General features: G+C 39.7%; 2 protein-coding genes across 6 annotated transcripts in view; both read left to right on the top strand.

The window, feature by feature from the left end:
• Positions 1-5,918: 5,918 nt before the first annotated feature.
• Positions 5,919-15,121, top strand: LOC127687310 (ribose-phosphate pyrophosphokinase 1-like). Of its 4 annotated transcripts, XM_052185812.1 has the most exons (3): positions 5,944-6,010; positions 9,513-9,620; positions 13,462-15,121. In XM_052185812.1, exon 3 carries the CDS (start codon positions 13,536-13,538, stop codon positions 14,490-14,492), a length of 957 nt encoding a protein of 318 aa, XP_052041772.1. In that variant the 5' UTR covers positions 5,944-6,010; positions 9,513-9,620; positions 13,462-13,535; the 3' UTR covers positions 14,493-15,121. The 4 variants fall into 4 exon arrangements, with proteins under 4 accessions (XP_052041770.1, XP_052041772.1, XP_052041774.1 ...); XM_052185810.1 differs by lacking the exon at positions 9,513-9,620 and having other exon boundaries at positions 5,919-6,010; XM_052185814.1 differs by lacking the exon at positions 9,513-9,620 and having other exon boundaries at positions 13,438-15,121.
• The window catches only part of Mipol1 (mirror-image polydactyly 1), a 272,162-nt gene continuing 251,646 nt past the window's right edge, over positions 5,922-26,437 (top strand). For both annotated transcript variants that reach the window (XM_052185808.1, XM_052185809.1), the window contains exon 1: positions 5,922-6,010. The gene's annotated coding sequence lies outside the window, so the exon portion shown is untranslated. The remainder of the gene's footprint in view (positions 6,011-26,437) is intronic.

Raw genomic sequence — 26,437 nt, 5'->3', positions numbered from 1 at the left:
TATAGTGACATGCTTGAACACCACTACCTGGGAAGCTGAGAGAGAAGGAAGGGTATTAAAAGTCCAGTCTGGACTCCGCAGTGAGACCTTGTCTTAAAATAAAAAGGCTGCTGCAAAGAGAAGCTTCTTTGATGAGGGGTGAAATCTGCACTTACTGTAGATATCAGGATAGGAAGAGTTAGGCATCATGCTGGTCCAGTGAGGTGGAAGTAGAAGTTTCTCCTCTAAGGTCTATGACCACTAGCTCTGGGAAATTGGCTAAGTTTCTAGAACCAGGCACACTGTCTCTCCTGGTGAGTAGAGTAAATGTGAGAGTTTGTGGTACCTCAGTGTTTACATACTCTTCTGACATGTGTGAGATTCCTGGTTAGACCCTCAACCTGACAAAAAGTATTAAAAAATGAATAATGAGTTTTTAAAATATTTTTTAAAACCAGACTTTATCCCCCTCTCCATCCACCCTCTGACTGTTACACATCCCATACCTCCTCCCACATCTCCAAGAGGATGTCCCCACCTCCACCAGACCTCCCTCCCCTTGGGGCCCCAAGTCTCTCCAGGGTTAGGCTCATCTTCTCAGAGTGAGTCTAGACCCAGCAGTCCTCTGCTGTATGTGTGTTGGGGCCTCATAGCAGCTGGTGTATGCTGCCTGGTTGGTGGCTCAGTGTTTGAGAGATCCAGGTTTGTTAAGACTGCTGGTACTCCTCTTGGGTCACCCTTCTTCTCAGCTTCTTCCAGCCTTTCCCTAATTCAACCACAGGGGTCACCGACTTTTGTCCTTTGGTTGGGTGTAAATATCATCATCTGACTCTTTCAGCTGCTTATTGGGTCTTTCGAAGGGCAGTCATGATAGGTTCCTGTTTGTAAGTATACCATAGCCTCAGTAATAGTGTCAGGCCTTGGGGCCTCCCTCTGAGCTGGATCCCATTTTGGGCTTGTGGCTGGATCTCCTTTTCCTCAGGCTTTTATCCATGTTTGTTCCTTCAGTTCTTTCAAACAGGAACAATTCTGGGTCAGAAATTTTTACTATGGGATGGCAACCTCATCCCTCCACTTGATGTCCCGTCTTCCTACTGGAGGTGGACTCTACAAGTTCCCTTTCCCCACTGAAGGGCACTTCTTCTGAGGTCTCTCCCTTTGAGTTCTGAGAGTCTGTCAACTCCTAGGACTCTGGTAAATTCTAGAGGGTCCTCCCACCTCCTAAGGTTGCCTGATTTGATTCTTTCCGCTGGTCCTCAGGGCTTAAGTCATGTTCCCCCCACCTCCACCCCATACCTCATCACATTCTCCTCTTCCTCTCTCTGTCCCTCCCTTTTTCCTTCCTTCCCTCCCTCCTGTGACTGGTGATTTATAAAATGGGTACTACAATGTAGACATAACAGAATGTTATGAGATTCTATTGTGCCCAGAAGGGTTTGTGAATTCCAAAAAACCACCATGGATTCTTTTCCGATGCCATCACATTATTGTCTCTTGATAACAAGCTCTGGCTTGGGCTCTCTTCTAACCCAACCCTGACACAACAGACGGGAAGGCAGAGCAGCCTTGAACCTTCAGCAGGGCAAGGGTGTATAGGAAATGGGAGCAAGTGAGGGTGTGTCTAGCCTGGCAAGCATCTAATAGAGAAACTATTGTAAATGGACAGGTGGGTGCTCTGAAGCAAAGCCATAAGCAATCTCAATTCAATTTGGGAATTTTAATAGTAGCTGTTATGTTTACTATATGTTACTCTTATATCTTTATCTTCTTTCCAATCTAGAACACAATATTACATGTGAAGCGAATATTGGATTGCTGACAAACTCCCTTGAATCTTCATCAAGTGACTCACTAATTACACTTGCTAGGACTTCAATATAAAATGTCCTCCCTAGCCTCATATGCTTGACTACTTTGTCCTGTACAGTTATGTGGTAGAACCTTCCCCCAATGAATAAAGATTCCAAGGGACCGATCACTGGGCAAGTAGGCAGGACTTCCTGGTCAGGAGGAGGAAGAGGGGAGGCAGGAGGAAGGAACTTTCTTTTTGGACGGCGGGAGATGGGAGGCAGGTCGAGTGTAGGATTGTGTTGCTTGTTTATTCCAAACTAATTTTTCCTTCACGCGACCACTCAACTGAGTTCCAGAGAAAGGTATGGCAGCAGAGTGGGGTGTACAAGAGTACATCCCAGTCTGCCGCAGGAATTTGGAAGCGTGGGGCTGGCGTGGCAACAGCCAGCCATGGGAACTTAGCATGGGTCAGAAAGGCCCTGGCTAAAATGAAAAACTGATCTTGGCCAGTCTGCCTGGCTGGAGACAGACCAGGCCGCCTGCGGTGCCTAGCTGGCAATAGCGTGGGATGCTTTTTTATATTTCACTCAACACAGTTATGGCAGGATGGAAATATCCTAAAGAGACACTTGTGCCCTTCCTTTTGGCTACCAGACTACTGAGGCAATGGACCCTAAGAATTTGGAATCTTCCAAGAAATCTCATGGAAGACAACGCAAAGCCCTTGTTCAGCTAGAGGAAGGTCTTGTTTCCTAGAAAGGAATTTCACACAGGTTTATTAACTTGACAGAGCACCCTGCAAAAGGGTTTGATGTTGAAGGACAGAGCCACACTTTTTTAATTAGGCTGGCTTAGTTTTGCATAGACTTGGGAAATGGGGAGAGGTCATTGGGTCTCTGTTCCTTTTCACATTCTGTCCTCATTGAATACATCTTTTTTTCCCTGTCTTCCATTATTACTTGTCTAATTGGCCTATTAAAGATCTGTGACTGAGCCTGGCTTGGTAGAGTTTGGGAGTTGTGGGGCGTCTGGAAGGTGAGCCTTTACTGGGGGAAGTGGATCCCTGGTGATTGGTTGTAGAGCCCAGTTTCTACTTGCTCTCTGCTTCTTGACTGTGGATGACTAGCTGCTTTGCCATGCTGTCTTCATTACCATGATGGACACTATCGCTTCTTGTTCTGTAAGCCAAAATCAAGCCTTCTCTAAGTTGCTTTTGTTGGCTATTTGGTCACAGCAGAAAAGGGCTGTGTTATGGTCACTATTCACTGCCTTTTTTCTTTTTTTTTTTTTTTTAACTTTCCAACCAGATTGAAGCAGCTTCCCCTCCCTCCTCTCTTCCCATTCTCTCCTTCTCTGCAGTCACCCCTCCTTCCCTTCTCAGAAGAGGCCAGGCCTCCCACAGATATCAACAGGCCTCAGCATATCAAGTTGCAGTAAGACTAGGCGCATCTTGTTCTACTGAGCGTAGATGAGGCAGCCCAGCTATGGGAAAGGATTGAAAGGCTGGCAGTGTAGTCAGACAGCCCTTGCTCGTGCTTCAGGAGTCACACCTGAAGATCCTGCTGCACAACTGTTCCATATGATTGCACACTGCTTTTATTCAGGTCCACACTGAGAGCAGGAAACTGAACACAAAGATATGAAAGGTGTGCCATTTTGTGAGCAAGTTTAAAGTTGCAGACAAAATGGCTGATAAGAAAGCAGCTGCGGTCATTAAAGAGATCTGTGGCACTAAATAGAAATCTACTCTGCACTGGGACCATAGCAAAGGTGTCCTGTGATTAAGACCCAACCTGTGAGTAAGGCTCTAACTTAAGAATTTGCAAATTCATCTGAGGAGGGAGGGAGAATGCTACTCTGCATAAAACAAGCACCCATTAAAGTGTTTTCTCAGATCCGCCTTTAAAGTACACAATGGCCACTGTAACTTTAACACAGACCTGCACAGACCCCTTCACTCCTGAAGAGTCCCTGAGAGGCTCTTGTATGAAGCTGGGGAGATGATATTGGAGATGGTACTACTGTGGGGCATCGACTGAGGAAAGGTGCAGGTGTGGATGGGAGCCGCCAGCTCATAACAAAACGCCACACGACTTACAGGCAGGAGAGCCAGCGCCTATATGGTTGTTTAAGCTTATTGGAGTCCAACCAATCCCAGCTGTTGAATGTGGAACTTAAAGGTTTTGTCTGCTGTGCTGAATTTCAGTGTTTCTCTGATTTCATCTTCCCTTGCTATCTTAATTTCTTTGGAACACTACTGTATACTGGAAGTATACAATTCAAGTTTTCATTTTACAGGGGCTCATGCTTAAGAAGTTAGCACCACTTCTTTTCTTTTTGGAAACTGTTTTGCTATGTATCCCAGACTGCCCTGGAATGCACAATCATTCTTCAAAGGTTCAGAATTACAGATGTGCACCACCATAATCATATTTTTAGTGGTATTCTGTTTCCATAAAAATATGATTCAACCCCGACTAATGTAAAGCAATAAATAAGTAAAATTTTAAAATGCACTTAAAGCCTGAATCTGCCACACATCACTTCAGAGTACTAGTTACGTAAATAATGAAACTTTATTTTTGAGAATTATGCTCTATTATTACAAGTAATTTCCATCTGGTCATCCCATCCTTTTTTTCCATGCTAAATACCTCCTATCACCTACTTTGTGAACCTGGAACTCACTCTGTAGACCAGGCTGGTCTCGAACTCAGAAATTCGCCTGCCTCTCCCTCCCTCCCAGAGTGCTGGGATAACCGGCATGCGCCACCACTGCCGGGCTTCCATTCTGCTTTTTGACTGGGTGACTATCCACTTCGCTACTCTGCCTTCATTAGCATGATGGACACTATCTCTTACTGTATAGTAAGCCAAAATAAAGTCTTTCACTTATTTGTCTATTAACGTTGGTGGCTGACACCACTTTATGCTTATTTTCTGCTGTGGGTGTAAAAATTACTATTATTGATAATCCGGATACCCCAGCATCCAGAAGACTACTTGGCATGTGGTATGCCCTCAGTAAATAGATAAGTTAAAAGTGACTTTAATAGCTCAATACTAAATCACCAGAGCTTCAGTTGCCTGTAGTCCCAGCAACGAGGTTAAAGTGGGATGCGGTAGTTGTAGACTATGTTTGGCAGCATAGGGACACCACTTCTTTCTGTCTTTAAAAGGACAAAAATACCCGAATCATTACCATATGTCAGCTCCAATAGAACTCCACAATACTCCTATACTTTCCATTAAAAAATATACCTGGCGTTCAGGCTTTTTTTTTTTTTTTTTTTTTTGGTTTTTTGAGTCAGGGTTTCACTGTGTAGTCCTGGCTGTCCTGGAACTCACTCTGTAGACCAGGCTGGCCTTGAACTCAGAAATCCGCCTGCCTCTGCCTCCCAAGTGCTGGGATTACAGGCGTGCGCCACCACTGCCCGGCCGCGTTCAGGCTTTTGTGTGTATGTTTCTTTTTTGTTTGTTTGTTTGTTTGTCCCCCCCCCCCCCCCCGAGACAAGGTTTCTCTGTGTAGCCCTGGCTGTCCTGGAACTCACTTTGTAGACCAGGCTGTCCTCGAACTCAGAAATGCGCCTGCCTCTGCCTCCCAGGTGCTGGGATTAAAGGCGTGCGCCACCACCGGCCGGCTGCGTTTAGGCTTTTTTAGATTCTGCGATTGAACATTTTGAGAACGCACATGATCTGGGGTACACTCTTTCTAGCCCTGGAGTTAAAAAAAAAAAAATCTCACCAGCTTTAAGGCTTTTCTGAAACCTTTGGCCAACGTTTAAGTCTCACTCTGGCTCACTTCACAGGACCTTTCCTCCTGTCTCTGCAAGCCACTCCACACTGAAGGAAACTACTGCCCAGTGAAGATCCTCCACGGGAGCCTGAGCCCGCCAACCACACTTCTCCGCAAAGTTCGCGCGGAGTAGCTGTCGGCTCCTCCCACAGAACGCGACCCGGTGACCGCATCCCTTTCCGGCAGCCCGGAGCAATCCCTAAGTCCTTGTGCTCGCCGGAAGCCCCGCCCCGGCTGGCGGGCTCGCGCATGCTCGGTGCGCGCAGCCCGGCCCCTGCGTGCTCTCGCGTGCGTGCATCGCGCTTCCTCTCGCCCTCCCCTCCCCTTTTGGCCACTCGGGTAAGCGCAGCGTGCGCGCGACGATTGGCTGCATCGGTGGCGGCGCCACAGGCTTGGGGAACTACGCGAGCGGAGTGGGCGCGTAAAGATCCCGCGGTTCTTCAGGTAACGGCGTGGACCGGGAGCGGTGCGGGGGAGGGGAGAGAACCTCGGGGTGGCCTGCAGCCCGCTCGGGACTTCCGGCCGCAGCCCGAGGCCATGCCGGAGCGCTGCGTGGCCCGCGTCGCGGCGTTCTCAGGTGACACACCGCTCCTTCTCCAGGTTTCGGCCTCATGGCGTGATAGTCTTTCAAAAGTTAGAGGCCGAACGTTGACTCAGAAGTGTAGGAGTTTTTTCCACTAAGCTTTGACGAGTTAGGGTTTCAGTCCTGGCTGGACCGCCGGTCCACTCTATTCCTTTCCGGAACACTGGAGCTGAGCCCTTAAAAGTGCGAGCAATCTCCCTCCCCCCCGCCCCCCACCCCCAGTGTAGCTCGCCATGCCCGGCGCCTGCTGGAGTGAGATGCAGCTGCAAACTGCATGGTTTGGTGCTGGTGAAGTCCTTCAAATTGGGTAAACTACAAGATAGCGGGACAGACTAGGGTGGTAATATAAGAAACGCCTGCTCCTAAGAGAACAGGCCTTTGGAAGGGCTCCTTTGAGCATTTTTACGTCAATTTCCGATGGTGTTAGACAGCTAAACAAGGACAGTTTTAACCTGTATCACAAGTTACTCACTTTGCAAAGTTTCTTATTGCCATCTGGAGTGAACCTCCCGTAAAAGGACAGTTACATAATCATTACATATCTTATACTAGTTGTTGTTATTATTATTATTATCATTTTTACCAATGTGCCTCAAACTAGAGTGACTTGTGACTTGAGAGGAGGGTAGCTCCAAGGAGGAATTGCCTCCATCAGATTGGGAACATTTTCTTGATTAATGATATATATGAGAGGCCCAGATCACTGGGTTTTATCAGCCCTGGGCAGGTTGGACCACAGTTGTATAAGGAAGCCAGTAAGCAGGGTTACTACCTGGGCTCTGCTTCAGTTCCTGCTTCCAGGTTCTAGTCTTGAGCTCCTTTGATTGCTTCCCTGGGTGATGGATATTTATCCTTCACTATGTTTGCTTTTGGCCTGGTATTTGTCAAAGCAAAGGAAATCAAATTAGATAGAATAGTATAGCAATGATTTTTTAAAAAAGATTTATGTATGTGAGTACACTGCTCACTTTAGACACACCAGAAAAGGGCATGGGATCCCATTACAGATGGTTGTGAGCAGCCACCATGTGGTTTGCTGGTAGGTGAACTCAGGACCTCAGGAAGAGCAGTCAGTGCTTTTAGCCTCTGAGCCATCTCAATTAATTTAATTGAGGCTAACTTTGTAAAAGTGAGATAATATGAATTATTTCATTAGATAAAAGTATTGATAGCAAAGCAAATATGAATAGGACATGTTTGTTTTTCTTAAAAACAGAATATAAAATAATAATCTTTGATAAGTTTGAAAGTTTAGTAAACATACAGAAACATGTTTAAGTCGTGTACAATTTATTGCATTTTCATGTAGTATATCTTATGTCTTAAAATATTAAACCTAACCATAGCTGTATACCACATTTTTTGTTTTGGATATATTTTAAATCTAGCTACATTCAGATTACTGCTTTAAAGTGGTAGCTGACTTAGCCTTTCTCTTTAATAGTTGACTGATAGAACAAAATTTCCATAGAACTGCTTTTGGCATTTGTTAAAAGCAAATCTGGTTGTGATTTTGTTAAAACTGAAAGTATTGTTCTTTTAGATTTTATTATATTTTAATATATATAGGTATGTGGTATATATATTTTCTTTGGGGGAGGGGGGTTCGAGACAGGGTTTCTCTATGCAGCCCTGGCTGTCCTGGAACTCACTCTGTAGACCAGGTTGGCCTCGAACTCAGAAATCTGCCTGCCTCTGCCTCCCAAGTACTGGGATTAAAGGCATGTGCCACCACCGCCAGGCCAGGTATATATTCTTATAAATTTAAAGTATTGCTTCAGATTTGTGTGTATACATTGAGATTGCTTTCATTATGTTTAATATGTGTACATTTTGAAATAACTAAACTGTAACAGAGTTCAGTTTACTGTAGTTTATAATCTTGAATATTCTTGTTTCTTCTAGAAACATGCCAACATCTGTCTGTCTCTCCCTTCAGACAGTTTCTCCTTAGTCCTGGCTGTTTGAGAAGTTTCTATATAGATCTAGATGACCTTGAACTCAGAGAAATTCTGCAGGGATTAAATGAGAGCATTACCCCACAGGGCTTGTTTATATTTTATCTTGAAGATTTTGCTACTATGGAATGAACTTTGAAAAAAAATGATAACTTTAACAAATTATGGTGAAGTATAATTCATGTAGAAAGAAGTATATAAAACATGGACATTTCTTCTTATTCATTATTCAAATGAATAATCACTAAAACTCAATACTGATCTATATATAGCTGTTTATAAAACATGTCTACACAAGCGATATGGATTTGCCAGTGGATGGAATTTGTTTTTCTTTTCTTTTTTTGTTTTTTTGTTTTTTTGTTTTGTTTTTTTGTTTTGTTTTTTTGGATTTGGTTTTTTTCAAGACAGGCTTTCTCTGTATAGCCCTGGCTGTCCTGGAACTCACTCTGTAGACCAGGCTGGCCTCGAACTCAGAAATCCGCCTGCCTCTGCCTCCTAGAATGCTGGGATTACAGGCGTGTGCCACCACCGCCCAGTGGATGGATTGTTTTATATGTACCTTATTAATGCTGTTGCTCAAATATATTAACGATTTGTATATGTATAAATCTCTGTGCTTTAGTAGTAATAAGTGCTGACAATTTGCTGTATTATTAAAACTCCTTTTGTTATAATGGAGTCTATTCCTCCCTGGCTACACACCCACCCAGCCATCCACACACACATATGCACTCATACATACATATGTATATTTACATATCTAATTTTTGAGGTTATGCTATTCATAGTATACAGCTTTATGATTTAATCTATTTTTCTGTAAGCCGGATACCCTCTTTCATCAGTGACTCAGTTCATTTTTAGTGATACTTTTTGTTTTAAAGCTCTGATTTCATTTTTTTTTTTTTAAAGCTTGTCTTGTTGAGAAGCTGAAAAAATACTATGTACTGTACAGTCTTTCACCTAAGTTTTTTTTGGCTTTGGGATGGTGAGAAACTGATAGTCAATAGAAGTGGTATCTTGCATTTGTATTTTAATCTTTATTTAGGCTGGGTAGATGGGCATGGTAAGATTCATGACACTGGGCAGTGGCTGCAAGCTGCAGTTCCTAGGGGTATTAGGAGAACCAGCAACTAGTGGTCTTAGTTCACTGTGTTCAGCCTCCGGTATTTGATAGCTTAGGTGTATTATATGCATTTTTGGTATATTTATCAGGATGTAGTCCATCAGAAGTCAAAGAACATCTTTCTAGAATTCTATATTCCCTGAATAATACTTTTATAACTCTTATATAAACTATAAATACATTGACTAAACACTGTTGCAATCAGTGAATAATACTTTTTATTAAATTGTCTGTGTGGATATAACTAATTCTTTTTTTTTTTTCCTTCTGTTTTAGTCTTTTTGTATTCTAGGAACCAATCTGTATGATACCATACTATAACCAGATTGGCCTTGAACCTATGGTGATCTTCTTGCCTCTGCCTCCCAAGTGTTGGGAATAAAGGTGTGTGACACAATGCGGACAGTTATCATGTTTCTTGATTCTTTTCCAATCTCTACTTGTTTTTTTCTATTTTGATGTAATTGTGTCAGCCATCTTTTGCTTCTCTTGTGAATAAATGGACATATATTAAGCATGTGTGGGTATTTTGCATGCGTTTATGTCTCTGTAACATGTAAGCCTGGTTGTTTGCAGAGGCCAGAGGAGAGTGCTGGATAACTAGAACTGGAGTTATGAAGGACTACTGTGAGGTCACTATGTTGATGTTTGGGAGTGTACTGGTTCCTGATAGAGCAGCCCTTTCTCTTGACTGGTGCGACAGTTCTCTGACCCCACAATTGGATATTTTGAAATTTAATGCATCAGCTTGAAGCTCCCAACTAAATAGTTTAGTCTGAGTGAATCATTCCACTACTTACATTTTCAATTGTCTCTTTTGTACTCTTTTCTTTTGGAAGTGCTTTAGCATCCTTTTATTGCTTACCATAAAGATGATAACATCCTTTATCCCCTACATGGGCACTGGTATGTGCTAATCTTTTAGTATTGTAAACAGCACTACAGTTCATATTCTTGTACATGCGTTTTTTTTCCTTTTGTGAGAAGTTAGTTTTCAACAAATTCTGGGTTTTACTGCTGTGAACAGACACCATGACCAAGGCAACTCTTTTATACGGACAACTTTTAATTGGGGCTGGCTTATAAACTCAATCCATTGTCATAACGGCAAGAGCATGGCAGCATCTAGGCAGGCATCAGGCAGGCAGAGCTGAAAGTTCTACATCTTCATCTGAAGGCTTCTAGTGGAATACTGGCTACCAGCTAGCTAGGATTAGGGTATAAAAGCCCACACCCACAGTAACACACCTACTCTGATAAGGTCGCACCTCCAGATAGTGCCATTCCCAGGGCCAAGCATATTCAAAATGGACTTAAGTTTGGACATTTAAAGCCCTAATACATGTTTAGGGGAATTCTTTTTTTTCCCCGAAATGTTGTAGTTTTTGTAATGTATAAATACCTAGTTTAAACTTTTTAAGGCAATCCCTCACACAGAACCTTCATTAAATTGTAGGTGTACTGTATTGTCTTTTCCCGATCTTGTGCTTAAAACAAGAGAAACCTTATCACTGGCACATACTTATGAAAGTAGCTAACATCAAGCATGAAAAAGGAAGTTCCGAGTATTTTCAGAGAGAGCTTAAAAATGGGCTGTCAATACAAAACAAGAGTGTTGACTGTGCTAGTCCAGTCTTCTCACTAGCACTATCAGCTGCTGAAATACAGTGTTGCAGCCATTTGAAAGTTTTGAAGGACAAAACCTTTCAGACCCTCCCACCTATAGCAGAAAGCCGGGAATCAGTGAGATGGATACAGGCTAAAGACATTTCTAGACAGAGAAAGCCTCTGAAAATTCTGCAAGTTCCAGTCTATTGTTATAAAGCAGTAAAAATATATTAGAAATGCCAGGAAGTGTAGTGTGGCCCAGGAAAAGACCAAGGCAGTGTTGATTGATAGCTGTATTGCAGGCCCAGAAACAAGGAATTTAGATCAGAGATTCTCCCAAGAAAGATACTCAGGCAATTAAGGTTACTTAAGAGATTTTATAACGTTGGCCCAAGTTTTTCTTTTTCTTTTTCTTTTTTTTTTTTAAGATTTATTTATTATATGTGAGTACACTATAGCTGTCTTCAGACAGGGCATCAGATCTCATAGATGATTGTGAGCCACCATATGGTTGCTGGGATTTGAACTCAGGACCCTCAGAAGAGCAATCAGTGCTCTTAACCGCTGAGCCATCAGACTTTTTACATTATGAATTTGATTTTATTAATAGATACAGACTCTCCTGGGTTTCTGTCTTGTTATCGAGTGGTACTGATTGCTTAGTTTTAAATGAGTTTGGTTTTTTTGTCTATAGTTATGTAAACTGGAGTTTTTAAAATATAATAGTCCTCTAGCACCTTTATAATTTTATAAAGTCGGTTATTTGAGATTAAGTATTAAAGATTAAGTAGAAAATATTAAGTAGAAAAACTCAAATAATCTATGTGTTAAAATAATCTTTAAATTCTTTTTAGAGGTTAGTTACACAGCTTTAATCCTGGTATTCTGAAAGCGGAGGCAGATGGATCTCTTGAGGTCAAGGCCAGCTTGGTCTAAGGACAGCCAGTGCTATAAAGTGAAACCTTGTCCTGGAAAAAAACAAAAAACCAAGAGTTTGAGGCCCTAGTACTCTTAAGCAGCAGAGGACTGTCTGGCCTGGCCTCAGTGAGAGAACGCACACCAAACCCTCTAAAGACTTCAGGCCCCACGGAGTCCAGAGGTCTGGTGGGGTGGGGGTGTGGGGATATCATCTTGGATACAGGGCAGGAAGAACTGTGGGAAGGTGGACTAGGAAGGGGATAACTACTGGGTTGTTAAAAAAAGATTAATAAAGAAAAGAACAAATTTAAAATTTATAATAGCATTACATTATTTTCTCCTTTGATCCTTCTAAACCTTCCCATACTCTCATCCCAACTCTCTTTCAAATTAATGACCGCTTTCTCAACCCCTGCCTTTCTAGTAAATAATACAGTCTGCTCAATCTCTGTAATGTTACTTTTGTGTGTGTTTCCATTTGGTATTGGATGACCACATGGTATACTCTTCACTGGGGAGACTATTTCTGTCACCATTCTTTGGTTGCCTGTTGTTTTGTCTAGTTCCCTCTCGGCCTATCCACGTTAGCATGCCTACTGGTGACATCCTTGTTCAGGTCATATTTAGGCAGCCATGTTGGGTGAGACTTGATAATTATAGCTTCTGATATTAGGAGGCACAATCTCACAGCAACTGAATTTCTTGTTCTTCTGACTCTTTATAATCTTTTCTCTCCCACTTCCCCAGTGATCCCTGAGCCTTAGGGACAGGAGTTTTGTAGATTTATCTCAACAATTTTGCATTTTGAAAAGGTTTGGTTTTCTTTCTGTACTAGTCTGTCTTGCAAAGTGAAGTTTCCTTGGTAAAGGTGAAAACTGACTTATCTGTGGATATAAGGACAAATATTTAGAATGCATTTAGAGATTAAGCTGGTTTAATAAAGTGAAGTTTGTAGAAGAACTATTATATAATTCTGATTTTTCTGTATTATTCTACTTCTATTAATATTTTACAGTTTCTTAAATTTTTTAAGTGCTCTGGATTGAATGTCACAACTAAGTATGTATAGTAAACCATAATATATATATATATGCTGTTCAGTACTGTATGTGGTTTCAGAAAGCCACTGTGGCCTTGATAAAGAGAGACCTATATCCCTTTTTTTGTTGTTGGAGGCTCAAGTATTAATGAGAGTCTTCCTTTTTGAGTCTATGAACTCAGTGCTATAGATTTCTCTCAGATTGATCTATTACGTACATATCACGAATTTAAACATCATCTTACCATTTTTATTTATTTAAAACTATTTTAAGATTTAACTTCTGTTTTGAACTATGGGTTTGCTAGTTTATTTTTCTAGATCTTTCTGTTACTGATTTCTAGTTTATTTCAGTTGAAAAATATCCATTTTTATGATTTTAGTCCTGACAAATGTATTCAGGTCTGTTATTTAAAACTATTAAGATTTAACTTGTGTTTTGAACTATGGGTTTGCTAATGGATTTTTCTAGATCTTTGTGATACTGATTTCTAGTTTATATTCAGTTGAAAAATAACACCTATTTTTATGATTTTAGTTCTGACAAATGTATTCAGGTCTGTTTGGTTTTGGTATATGTGCTGGAAAGAAATTCTGTAGATAGTGGAGTAGCAATGAGGTACTGTTTGTGTTCAGGCTCCCTGTTGACTTCCGTTCCAGTGTCGGCGGCGGCGGAGGCGGCAGTGGTGGCAGTGACGGTGACAGCAGTGACCATTGAGCAGTAGTTGCCCAAGATGTCGAATATCAAAATCTTCAGCGGGAGCTCCCACCAGGACTTATCCCAGAAAATAGCTGACCGCCTGGGCCTTGAGCTAGGCAAGGTGGTGACTAAGAAATTCAGCAACCAGGAGACCTGTGTGGAAATTGGGGAAAGCGTTCGTGGAGAGGATGTCTACATTGTTCAGAGTGGGTGTGGTGAGATAAATGACAATCTAATGGAGCTTTTGATCATGATTAATGCTTGCAAGATTGCTTCAGCCAGCCGGGTGACTGCAGTCATCCCATGCTTCCCTTATGCCCGCCAAGATAAGAAGGATAAGAGCCGGGCTCCAATCTCAGCTAAGCTTGTTGCAAATATGCTATCTGTAGCAGGCGCAGATCATATTATCACCATGGATCTACATGCATCTCAAATTCAAGGTTTCTTTGATATCCCAGTGGACAATTTATATGCAGAGCCAGCTGTTCTAAAGTGGATACGGGAGAATATATCTGAGTGGAGAAACTGTACTATTGTCTCACCTGATGCTGGTGGAGCCAAGAGAGTGACCTCCATTGCAGACCGATTGAATGTGGATTTTGCTTTGATTCACAAGGAACGGAAGAAGGCCAATGAAGTGGACCGCATGGTACTAGTAGGAGATGTGAAGGATCGTGTGGCTATACTTGTGGATGACATGGCTGACACTTGTGGTACAATTTGTCATGCTGCTGACAAACTTCTCTCAGCTGGAGCTACTAGAGTTTATGCTATCTTAACACACGGAATCTTTTCTGGCCCTGCCATTTCTCGCATCAACAGTGCATGCTTTGAAGCAGTAGTAGTTACCAATACCATACCTCAGGAAGACAAGATGAAACACTGCTCCAAAATACAGGTGATTGACATCTCTATGATCCTTGCAGAAGCCATCAGGAGAACCCACAATGGAGAATCAGTGTCCTACCTGTTCAGCCATGTTCCTTTATAATATAACTTCTGAAGCATTTTGAAAATAAAATCAACCCCACTCCTTGTTTTTCTTGGTACTGATGAGTTCAGCAGAAGACCCTGCTTGCTTCAGTATAGCTTTTTACATCTCACATTAGCTGTGTTAGAATTTATCCTAAATTGGAGAAAGACTAAATGACTAATGACAACTAAATTGTCATTAACTGCTAGGGTGCCCTACCTGCATTGTTGCATCCTAGCTTTGTTGTGAACCTTTGTAGCTTTACATTGAGCTGAGCTGTTGAAAGATGTATAGACTGTTAGAGTATTCTATAAGGTCCTTAGGACATGATTGACAAAGTTCATACTCCATTACATTTGGGGTTTTCAGAATAACTAGCAACAAAGCCAGCCCATGTGTAATATATTTTCAGAGGTTTACAGCAAGAATCCTGAGCATCCTTAAACATAGTTCAGCTGTTGAGCACCCTTAGTTCGTAGTTGTTCTGGGATGAAGAATCCTGAACCATTGCCATCTTGTTTAACTGTATAGCTTAGATACTCTACACCTATTCCTTGCCAGTTGGCTTTATCTTTAGCTATCTTGATCCTTTCCTGGCCAAATATCTTGGACTCAGTGGTCATTGTAATAAAATATTATGTAAGACAGACTTGCTTATTGATATGTAACTGCTAACATTCACATTAGGTATTCTTCCTTAACCTTCTTCTACCCCTGAGGTGGTGGGTTTTATTTAGGTGGTGTGGTAGTTCCTTTTGATTAAGTATTTAACTTTCATCTTCCTTGGAACCTTTTGGCCTCTCAGTTGAATATATTTCTGCTAAACAGTTTGATCTTATCATCTTGTGTAGAAGAAACTTAATAAAATGTCTGTCATGTGCAAAAAAAAAAAAAGAAAAGAAAAAAAAAGATTCTGTAGTGTTTGTTTGCTTGTTTTGTCACTGTTAGAGTAATACCCAAGAAAAACAGATTTATTTTGATTTCATTGTTTTGGGCTCCATTCCTGGATGGAGATAAAAACCCTGTGGTGGAAGAGCATGATAGTGCAAGCATAGCTGTTAACCTGAAGACATCAGGGTGGCGCACAGGCTGAGAGCAAATTCTGGGGACAACATGAACCCTTCAAAGGCCAACCTGAGTAACCCATTCCTCAGTTCAAGCCCTTCCTCTAAGAGTCCTTAAGATTCAGTCATTCACCTTTAGAACCTATTATGTGACAACTAAGCCCTTAGTGATTTGCCATCAGGGGGAACATTTTAGATTCAAACCCAGACAGTATTCTAAAGCCAAGTGGGCAGTGAAGTTTCTGGTAGTTTTTATTCAGAAGCCATTGCAGTAGGAAAAAAAGCAAATGTAGAGTCAGGCTCTATTTCAAATAAATCAAGGACAAGGAAAGTTACAGGTTAGGAGTAGGGTTTGAGTCATTGGAAAAAATAGCCATGTGTTGTAGGGAATTTGTGGTCAAAACCACTGACAATCATGAAGGTAAACCAGGTTTTATGAGACTTTCAAGATATGAGAGCCTCAAAACTAAGTTTGTGTTAAGCTGAATTATGCAGAGACAAACAGGGTTGAAGGTTGAAGACTAATTGGGTAGATGATTCTTTATCATTCATAGTATTAGCTTTTCTATAACTTGACTCATCTGGGTCTTATTTTCCTGTTTTCTAAGAGATATGGTGTGAAGCGTCCAGCTACAGTTATGTCCTCGTTTGTCCTCTAAGTTACACCTTTACAAATATTCATGATTTTATTCATTCCTTTGTGTCTTGCATGTATGTTCATGCACACATCCATGTATTAGGTGTCCTCCTTTATTGCTGCTATCATCTGGTAGCAGGGTTCTTCCCTGACCCTGAGCCTCCTGTTTGTTCAGCTAGGTGCAGGTCAGCAAAACTGTCTTTTTGTCTCCATTCAAGAGACTACAAGGCTTGGGTCACAGGCATGCACCAGGATGCTCCACTTTATGTGGAGGCTGAAATCCAAACTGGTCCACACTTTGCTCAGTAGGTGCCCTTAATTACTGAGCTGCCTTTCCAGCCTCTTTTCCCCAGAAGTGTTTGATGTTTATAAGTTACAGCCTTTCTCATCGTTTATGTCTGGAAAGTGGGTTTATAATGGTTTCATATTTTTTTTTAGATTTAGTATTTTTTTCATTTTACTTTACCTTGATTCGTGTTTACATCCTTTTTCCTACTCTGTCACATTATTCTGAGTCACATCATTTAAAAATGGTAATTTGTGGACTGTTCATATTTGTGTTTTGTTACTGCTTATGTATTAGTTGGTGAAGCATAAGCATCATATAACTGAAGACATTTTTGCATTGATTTACTTTCTTAGAATTTGGATTATAATTTCTTACAGATATCACATCAGAGTGATAGAATGGTGTTTTTCATTGTCTCAATTGTACATATAACCTAAATTTAAATTTCTTTTTGATTATTTTTTCTGATAAATTTTAAACTAGCATATCTTGAATCTGATTGGTATTTCAATACTTTTATTATCTTCAAAATTTAATATAAATTTAAGCCACTTTCATAATTTATGTCTAAAAGCTTATTGCCAGCATGGGAGCTGCAAATATCATGTGTTATACCTTACAACATTCCAAAGCAGGATATTTTATTCACTGGCATGAGCTGGCACAGTGGGCAGGATTATTGTAATTCATTTGGGTAAATGAAGCTTTGTCATTAATGTACAAAAATATTCTGTCAGTTTTTACAATTCTGTAATAACAAAATCTGGATTTAGAATTTCAGCATCTTAAATTTCTATTGTTCTTATTCCATTCTGATTATTTGATCATCATTTCAGTTAAAGTCCATATATTATCTTTAGTGGGCTATGTTTTGTTTGCTAGTCATTTAGAATTACAATCTTTAAAACTGTGCCATCGTGCTAATTACTAATTATTTGGTTTGGCAATCTACTTGTAAATATATCTTAAACAATGGAGAAATTATTTTTCATTGAAAGCTTGAATAAAATTTTCTCTTTAGATGTATTTGCAATTACATATTTTTGGAAAATCATGAGAATGTATCATGTAACTATTAGTGACAAGAAAATTTAGGCTACTCTTTAACATATCACATTTACTGTTAGTGGTATTTTTAAAACTTGTCAAAGATGTTTATACAAACATGCTTAGAATAGAAAGCTAAGCTATTGCTATCCAGTAGACTATTAAACACTAAAGTGAATGTTTGGAAAGTGATATAATATTCTGATAAAAATGAATATTTGTAGAAACTGTATGTGTGTGTGTGTGTGTGTGTGTGTGTGTGTGTGTGTGTGTGTGTGTAAAATGTAAAGAGACAGTAAATCCTAAAATCATGTTTTGGTAGTGAATGCAATAGGAGATTCCCTCTTTGTTTTCCTTTAGTTTATTCTAAACTGTTTAGTAGGTGAGATAGTAATGTAGAAAGTGCCTGAAATTTATGTTTCTGTTAGTTTTCCTTTCATCAGATATTTCTACAGACACAAATTCAGCATCATTTGGCTTTTAGTTATCTGGCTTTTGATCATTTTGCATTTAGTGTTTATAGTGAAGATAAAGCCAGTATATTTATTTTAAAGAATGTATTATTTTTGGTCCTTTAAGATCTCCTAAATTACTTTCCAAAGATTATTAATATAAGTAGTTTAGTAAACCTTTCTTCCCAACATCTACTTGGGCTTTTCTCATTTGTTGTTATTGCTTTCTGTTGAATTTGAATTCCATTTCAAGTATCTGCACAGCCTTGAAGGAACTTCTGTCTAAGCATATTGAGAGTTCTTATATAAAGCCTACAGCCTTTTAGACCTAATTTATTTGGCTTGTGAGAGCTTAGTTTGAAGGATTTTTCTGGTTCATAGACCTCACTTTGCTGCTGTGGTCCCCTCTGCTTCTGCCTGAGTGGATGCCGCATTCATTTAGGTATTAAAATCCCTGGTGATATCTTCTGGTCTTTTTCTAGTTTTGTAGAAAAGTGTTTGTATTGTAGAACTGGCCCTTTTGTCTTAACCAAGTTAAATTTATTCAGCTTAATTTGCTGGCCTGAGCAACCATTTGACAATGAAAACACTTTGTCATTGCTAGTAGCAAAGTTCATGCTCAAGAAGAACAGAACAGAATAGTGTCTTTTTTTTTTTTAAAGCAACAAAACAAAAAAAATTCAAAGCAAAAAAAAATTTAAATTCACATTTAAAGTTTCACAATTTCCAATTTACCCCTATTCATAGTTATCCTTGCCCATACATGGCCTCTGGCTTCCATAGACCTGGAAGGGTTTTTTTTTTTTTTGTTTTTTGTTTTGTTTTGTTTTGTTTTGGTTTTTTTTGTTTGTTTGTTTTTTGGGTTTTGTTTTTTCGAGACAGGGTTTCTCTGTATAGCTCTGGCTGTCCTGGAACTCACTCTATAGACCAGGCTGACCTCGAACTCAGATGCCTCTGCCTCCCAGAGTGCTGGGATTACAGGTGTGCACCACCACTGCCTGGCTATTTATTTATTCTTTATGAGTATACTGTAGCTGTACTGATAGTTGTGAACTATCATGTGGATGCTGGAAATTTGAATTTAAGACTTCTGCTCCCTCTGATTGGCCCTGATCTATTCAGCCTGAATACACTAGCTGTCTTCAGACACCAGAAGGGGCATCAGATTCCATTACTGATGGTTGTGAGCCACCATGTGGTTACTGGGATTTGTACTCAGGACCTTTGGAAGAGCAGTCAGTGCTCTTAACCGCTGAACCATCTTTCCAGCCCTGGAAGGATTATTTTGGAAGTCAAGGTAAAGTGAAATGTTCTGCATTGCTTGATTGTAATTATAGATGCAGGCTGTTTCTGTTATACATCTTTGCTTATAAAAGAAAAAATTGCCAATAATTCCTGTATTGGAGATTATACTGATTTATGAAATCTAGGATTTTATTTTTGATTCCCTAAAACAGGAAAGAAAGTGCTTTGATCAATAGGCGTAAAAAAAAAAATGACAACACCAGTATGTAAGTACTCAGTTAATGATTATATAGGAATCATTTTAAAATCTATTATTTTAGGAAGCAATTTGTAAAAGTAACTTTGCTCAACTATAACTTGCTGGATTATTTAATATTTGTTACATGAATGTGAAAACCAATAGTAGAAAAGTAGGTTACTGTTTTGTTTTTATGCTGGTAACTGATTTTATTGTTCTTTTATTGAGTTATATGTATATAGTTTTGTATCCTGATGAAAAAAATTAATTGAGTTAACATGACCCCTGTGCAAGTTCAAGCTAGAATAAATCCTAGTGTGGAGAGAAGAGGACATGAAATCCTATGACCAACAGAGGTGTTACACTACTTAATGGCACTTGACAGCAGCTAAGAGAGGGAAAGTCAAGTCCTTTGAGAATGTTGCCCCATATATATTGACTATGTCCAGGTGAAACCCATACTTTCAGAAATATATGGGCAGCACAAATTAGACTTGATGGATTAAAAGAAAAGAGAGAAACTAAGCCGAGTTGGTATGGAAGGAGGAGGTGGGTCTGGGAAGAGGTGAATATGGTCAGAAAGATGTTAAAAATTCTCAACTAAACAAAAAGAATTTAGTTTGTCTTGAATCAGATCTATTTTTGTTTACCATTTTGGCATTGTTTTAAAGTATTTGTAATGGAATGATGACTATCCCAGCATCTTTATATATTGAATATGGGAAAGTGGAAGACAAATGTAGAGAGGTGACTTTAATCCCAGCACCCTGGGAGGCAGAGGCAGGTGGATTTCTGAGTTAGAGGCCAGCCTGGTCTACAAAGTAAGTTCCAGGACAGCCTGGGCCACACAGAGAAACTAAAAACCAAACCAAACAAACAAACAAACAAACAAAAACAAAAGAAGTGGCCAGGAGTATGGGAGTAGGTAAGGATTAAAAGGAGTAAGATCAAAGGATCTCTCCTATAACCTAGTGTCTATACTTGATAGCCATCTATTTTATGGATTAAAAATGGAATATAAGTTACACATTTATTAGGTCTAGTCACTTGTTTGGTTGGAAAGTGCCCTTCAGGTAGTTCCACAGGTTGGTGAGAGTCTTCCAGGTAAGTTCAGTTGGCTGGCTAAATCTCTTTCAGACAGCTCTTTTGGTCTGCTTTTTCCAGGAAGCTCAGCTTGTCTGAGAGTTGACTCTTACTATCTTACTGTTTACATAGGCTTGTAGAAGGAGGAGCCTAGTGAGTCTGGTCAATCTGAAGGACCTCCTGAACCTATCACTAGTTTCCTTCTTGAGCTTAATGACCTTCCCTGTAGGTTGACCTTTAACATTGTCTATTGTTACACATTCCCTTAGAACATCTTGTCGTTTCACATCCCTTTAACCATTGTGTCTTAATGAATTTCCTGCTCAGATGGAAAGGTTCTTAATTTTTTAAAATTTTTTTTAATGTGTATAATGTTTTGCGTTTTACCTGCATGCCTGTATGTGCTCTACATGCATGCTTAGTGCCTGCTGAGACCAGAAGAGTGTGGTCAGATCCCCTGGAACCAGAAGTACAGGTGGTTATGAGCCACAGTCTAACCATATGGGTGCTAGGAATTGAACTCAGATCCTCTGTAAGAGCCTTAGTGCTCTTAATTCCTGAGCTATCACTCCAACCCAATGATTTAATCTTGGAGGAAACTGCTACCCACAGATATGAAAATAGAAGGGTCTGGAAGAAACACATTACTAATTTCTCTCACTATTTGAAAAAAAAAATTCTGAAAAAAATTTTATTTAATCACTGCTGTTTTCTGTGGTGGTGGTGGTGGTGGTGGTGGTGGTGTGTGTATTTGTGTGTGTGTATATGTCAGTGGCCTATGGAGGCCAGGACTGTTGGATCACTCAGGGAGCTGGGATTACAGGCGGTATGTATTACCCAGTGTGGGTGCTGGGAACTGAACTAAGGTCCTCTGCAAGAGACGTGTATTTAACTGCCAAGCTGTCTTCCATCTCAGAGAAATATTTGAATAAAAACATGTTTCTTTGTTCTACAGTTCCACATTGTACTTTTGAATTAGCAGTTCTTGAGAATCATATATTTCAGAATTTTTAAACAATAACCAAAAAGTGATGAATCATTTCTTGAATTTTTAAAAAAAAATTTTAAATTTATTTTATTTTATTCTTCAGCATCTAATAAAGTGATCATGTGCTTTTGTTTTTCTTTGAGTTTGTTTATATAGTGGATTACATTGATGGATTTTCATATATTGAGCCAACCTTACATCCCTGGAATGAAGCCTACTTGATCATGGTGGATGATTGTTTTGATGTGTTCTTGTATTCTGTTGGCAAGAATTTTATTGAGTATTTTTGCATGGACATTCATAAGGGAAATTGGTCTAAAGTTCTCTTTCTTTGTTGGGTCTTATGTGGTTTAGGTATCAGTAATTGTGGCTTCATAGAACCAGTTGGGTAGTGTTCCTTCTGTTTCTATTTTGTGGAATGGTTTGAAGAGTATTGGTACTAGGTCTTCTTTGAGGTGTGACAGAATTCTGCATTGAACTCTCTGGTCCTGGGCTTTTTTTGGTTGGGAGACTATTTATTTATTTATTTTTGTTTTTAGATTTGTTTTTTTTTTCCGAGACAAGGTTTCTCTGTATAGCCCTGGATGTCCTGAAACTCACTCTGTAGACCAGGCTGGCCTCGAACTCAGAAATCTGTCTGCCTCTGCCTTCCAGAGTGCTGGGATTACTGGCGTGCGCCACCACCGCCTGGTGGGAGACTATTTATTAATGACTGTTTCTATTCCTTTAGGTGTTATGGGATTGTTTAGATCATTTATCTGAACCTGATTTAACTTTGGTACCTGGTATCTGTTTAGAAAATTGTCCATTGCATCTAGATTTTCCACTTTTGTTGAGTTTAGGCTTTTAGGATCTGATGATTTTTTTGGATTTCCCTAGTATCTGTTGTTAGGCTTCCTTTTTCATTTCTGACTTTGCTGATTTGGCTACTGTCTCTGCCCTCTGGTTAGTTTGGCTAGGCGTTTATCTATCTTGTGGTTTTTTTGTTTTTTGTTTTTTTGTTTTTTGTTTTTTGTTTTTTTTTTTTTTCAAAGAACTAGCTCCTGGTTTGGTTGATTCTTTGTATAGTTCTTTTTGTTTCTACTTGGTTGATTTCAGCCCTGAGTTTGGTGATTTCCTGCCTTCTACTCCTCTTGTGTGTATTTGCTTCTTTTTGTTCAGTGTTCAGTGTGACCCTTCAGCCACACTGTTAAGCTGTTAGTGTGTACTCTTTCCAGTTTCTTTTTTGGAGGCACTCAGAGGTATGAGTTTACCTCTTAGCACTGCTTTCATTGTGTCCCATAAGTTTGGGGATGTTGCGCCTTCATTTTCATTAAATTCTAAAAAGTCTTTAATTTCTTTCTTTACTTCTTCATTGACCAAGTTATTGTTGAGTAGAATGTTGTTCAGTTTCCATGTGTATGTGGGCTTTCTGTTGTTTTTTGTTGTTATTGAAGACCAGCCTTAGAACATGGTGATCAGATAGGGTGCATGGAATTATTCCAGTCTTCTTATATTTGCTGAGGACTGTTTTGTGAGGTCAGTTTTGGAGAAGGTACCGTGAGGTGCTAAGAAGAAGGCATATTCTCTGTTCTATAGATATCTGTTAAATCCATTTGTTTCATAACTTCTGTTAGTTTCACAGTTTCTCTGTTTAGTTTGTGTTTCCCTGATCTGTCCATTGATGAAGTGTGATTTTAAAGTCTCCCACTATTATTGTGTGGGGTGCAATGTGTGCTTTGAACTTTAGTAAAGTTTCTTTTATGAATTTGGATGCCCTTGTATTTGGAGCATATATGTTCAGAATTGAAAGTTTATCTTGGTAGATTTTTTTCCTTTGATGAATATGAAGTGTCCTTTTTTATCTTTTTTGATTACTTTAGGTTGAATGTTGATTTTATTCAATATTAGAATGGCTACACCAGCTTGTTTCATGGGACCATTTGCTTGGAAAATTGTTTTCCAGCCTTTTACTCTGAAGTAGTGTCTGTCTTTGTTCTTGTGAGTTTCCTGTATGCAGCCAAATGCTGGGTCCTGCTTATGCATCCAGTTTGCTAGTCTGTGTCTTGAGTCAGTTGGTGAATTGAGTCCATTGATGTTAAGAGTTATTAAGGATAAGTGATTGTTGCTTCCTGTTATTTTTGTTATTAGAGTTGGAGTTATGTTTGTGTGTCTCTTCTTTTTGGTTTGTTAAAAGATTAATTTCTTGATTTTTCTAGTGTGTAGTTTCCCTCATTTTGTTGGTGTTTTCCATTCATTATCCTTGATTTCCAGAGTGGTTGTACCAGCTTGCAATCCCACCAGCAGTGGAAGAGTGTTCCTCTTTCTCCACATCCTCACCAGCACCTGCTGTCTCCTGAGTTTTTGATCTTAGCCATTCTGACTGGTGTGAAGTGAAATCTCAGGATTGTCTTGATTTGCATTTCTCTGATGACTAAGGATGCTGAACATTTCTTTTGGTGCTTCTCAGCCATTCAGTATTCCTTGGTTGAAAATTCTTTGTTTAGCTCTCTACCCCATATTTTAATAGGGTTATTTGGTTCTCTGGAGTCTAATTTCTTGATTTTTTTTTCTTTTTGTATATATTGGATATTAGCCCTCTGTCAGATGTAGGGTTGGTAAATATCTTTTCCCAATTTGTTGGTTGCCATTTTGTCCTATTGACATTTTCTTTTGCCTTACAGAAACTTTGTAATTTTATGAGGTCCCATTTGTCAATTCCTGATCTTAGAGCATAAGCTCTGTTCAGGAAACTTTCCTCTGTTCCCATGTACTTGAGGCTCTTCTCCACTTTCTTTTCTATTAGTTTCAGTGTATCTGGTTTTATGTGGAGATCCTTGATTCACTTGGACTTGAGCTTTGTATAAGGAGATAAGAATGGATCAATTTGCATTCTTTTGCATGCTAACTGCTAGTTGAACCAGCACCATTTGTTGTTAAGCACAGATGATAAACTAGTTGGGTAGAAACTGTCTTGAAATTGTCATTTCCTCCATACCTGGATTTGGAAGTCCCTGTGTCTCAGGCTGACCTTGAATTCAGCAATCTGCTTGCATTTGTATCTGACTGTCTTTGTATCTTTCTGATAAGCTGGTTCCTAGTATAGTTACCTCTGTTCCTTTGTAAAGCCTCTCATATAATTCATATTGCATCCTTAGTGTTTGCATAGTTGAGAAATTATAGAGTTTTGAATTCCTGTATTTAGAGTTCTTTCATGTTTCAGAGTTTCTTTTCAGGGCTGTTCTGAAGGTCCCAGGGTTTACCATTTTTCTGAGACATAGCCACATCCTCAACTCCTGGACTTGAGATTGGAGTAATTAACAGAGAGGACATTCCTCAGAAGGAGGAATGCTAGTGGGTTCAAAAAATATGTACACTATACCACAAACAAGCCTTATGCCCACACCAGTCCTAAACACTTAAGGAGGCTCATACCATGGGGGCGGGGGGGGCTCCATGGCCTAGATAGATGTCTGGTGTCTGCTAATATAAAGAGAGGGCATTGGTTCTCCTGGAACTGGTGTTACTGGATACTCATCAACCATCTGGTGAGACTGAATTTGGCTTTGCAGCAAAGTAGCAAATGCTTGTAACTAGCCATCATCCTAACTTTTGTAATATAATTTTCCTTTTATTGAAAATAGACTCTTCAATAAGTCTCCGGCTGAAGAGATGGCTCAGTGGTTAAGAGCACTGACTGCTTATCCAGAGGTCCTGAGTTCAGTTCCCAGCAATCACATAGTGGTTCAGAACCATCTGTAATGGGATTTGATGCCCTCTTTTGGTGTGTCTGAAGACAGCTACAGTGCACTCATATACATAAAATAAATAATTCTAAGAAAAACAGCAAATAGATTCTTGTCTCACATAATATATCCTGATTCTGGTTTCCCATCCCTCTACTCGTCTTATTTCCTCCCTACTTCCCCTCCCATCTGAAGGATCTCACTGCCTTTCAGTTTGTCATTAGAAAAGAACAGACTTTGGAGAGATTAACAACAAAACATAACAAAATTAAAATGTAATAAGGTAAAGCAAAAACTATGACATCATAGTTGGAACAAGACATACCAACAGAAGGAAAAATGTCCAAGAGAAGCCATAAGAATCAGAGACCCATCAATTTCCATACTCAGGAATCTCATCAAAACAATAAATTGGAAACCATATTATATACACAGAGAACCTGATGCAACCTATGCAGACCCTGTACATACTTTGTCAATCTCAGTGAGTTTATATGAGCTCTGATAATGTTCATTTAGATGGCCTTGTTTTTTTGGTGTCCTCTATTCCCTCTGGCTCTTATACTCATCATGTATTCTTAAGCATTCCCTTAGTTTTTGAGAGGAGGAATTTGATAGAGACATCCCATTTAGGACAAAGTGTTCTAAGGTCTCTCACTGTAATGTTTGGTTGTGGGTGTCTATATTTGTTGCCATCTGCTACAGGAGGAAGCGTCCCTGGTGATTGCAGAACAAGGCACTGATCTATGAGTACAGCAGAATATCTTTAGGAGTCATTTTATTACTACATTTTGTTTGCTTTTTAGTACTTGGTTTTACCCTGGTCCTTCGGCTAGCTATCCTCTGGATCTTGGTCCCCAAGCAGTGTTAGGTATGGGTTCTGCCTTGTGGAGTGGGCCTTAAGTTAAATCACATAATCACTCTCACAAGCTTTGTGCCACCATTGCTTTAGCAGATTTTGAAGACAGGATAGAATTATAGACCAAAGAGTTTGCAGCTAGCTTGGTGTTTGGTGTTTATGTTTCTCTTTATGTAGCCTGCAGAGTACCTTCCTGTGCAAAAGACTCTAGGATATGGGTGCAAGAAAGGGGTGAAGGCTCTATATAGGTACCAGCCAGACTTCTCCATATTCAGTGAGATATAAAGGTACTGTATTCAGAAATAGGGGCTTGCTCTTAGTTTGTGGAGAGCAACC

Source organism: Apodemus sylvaticus, chromosome 6 (assembly GCF_947179515.1).
Source record: "Apodemus sylvaticus chromosome 6, mApoSyl1.1, whole genome shotgun sequence".
NCBI lineage: Eukaryota > Metazoa > Chordata > Mammalia > Rodentia > Muridae > Apodemus > Apodemus sylvaticus.
This window is presented reverse-complemented; position numbering and strand designations above follow the sequence as displayed.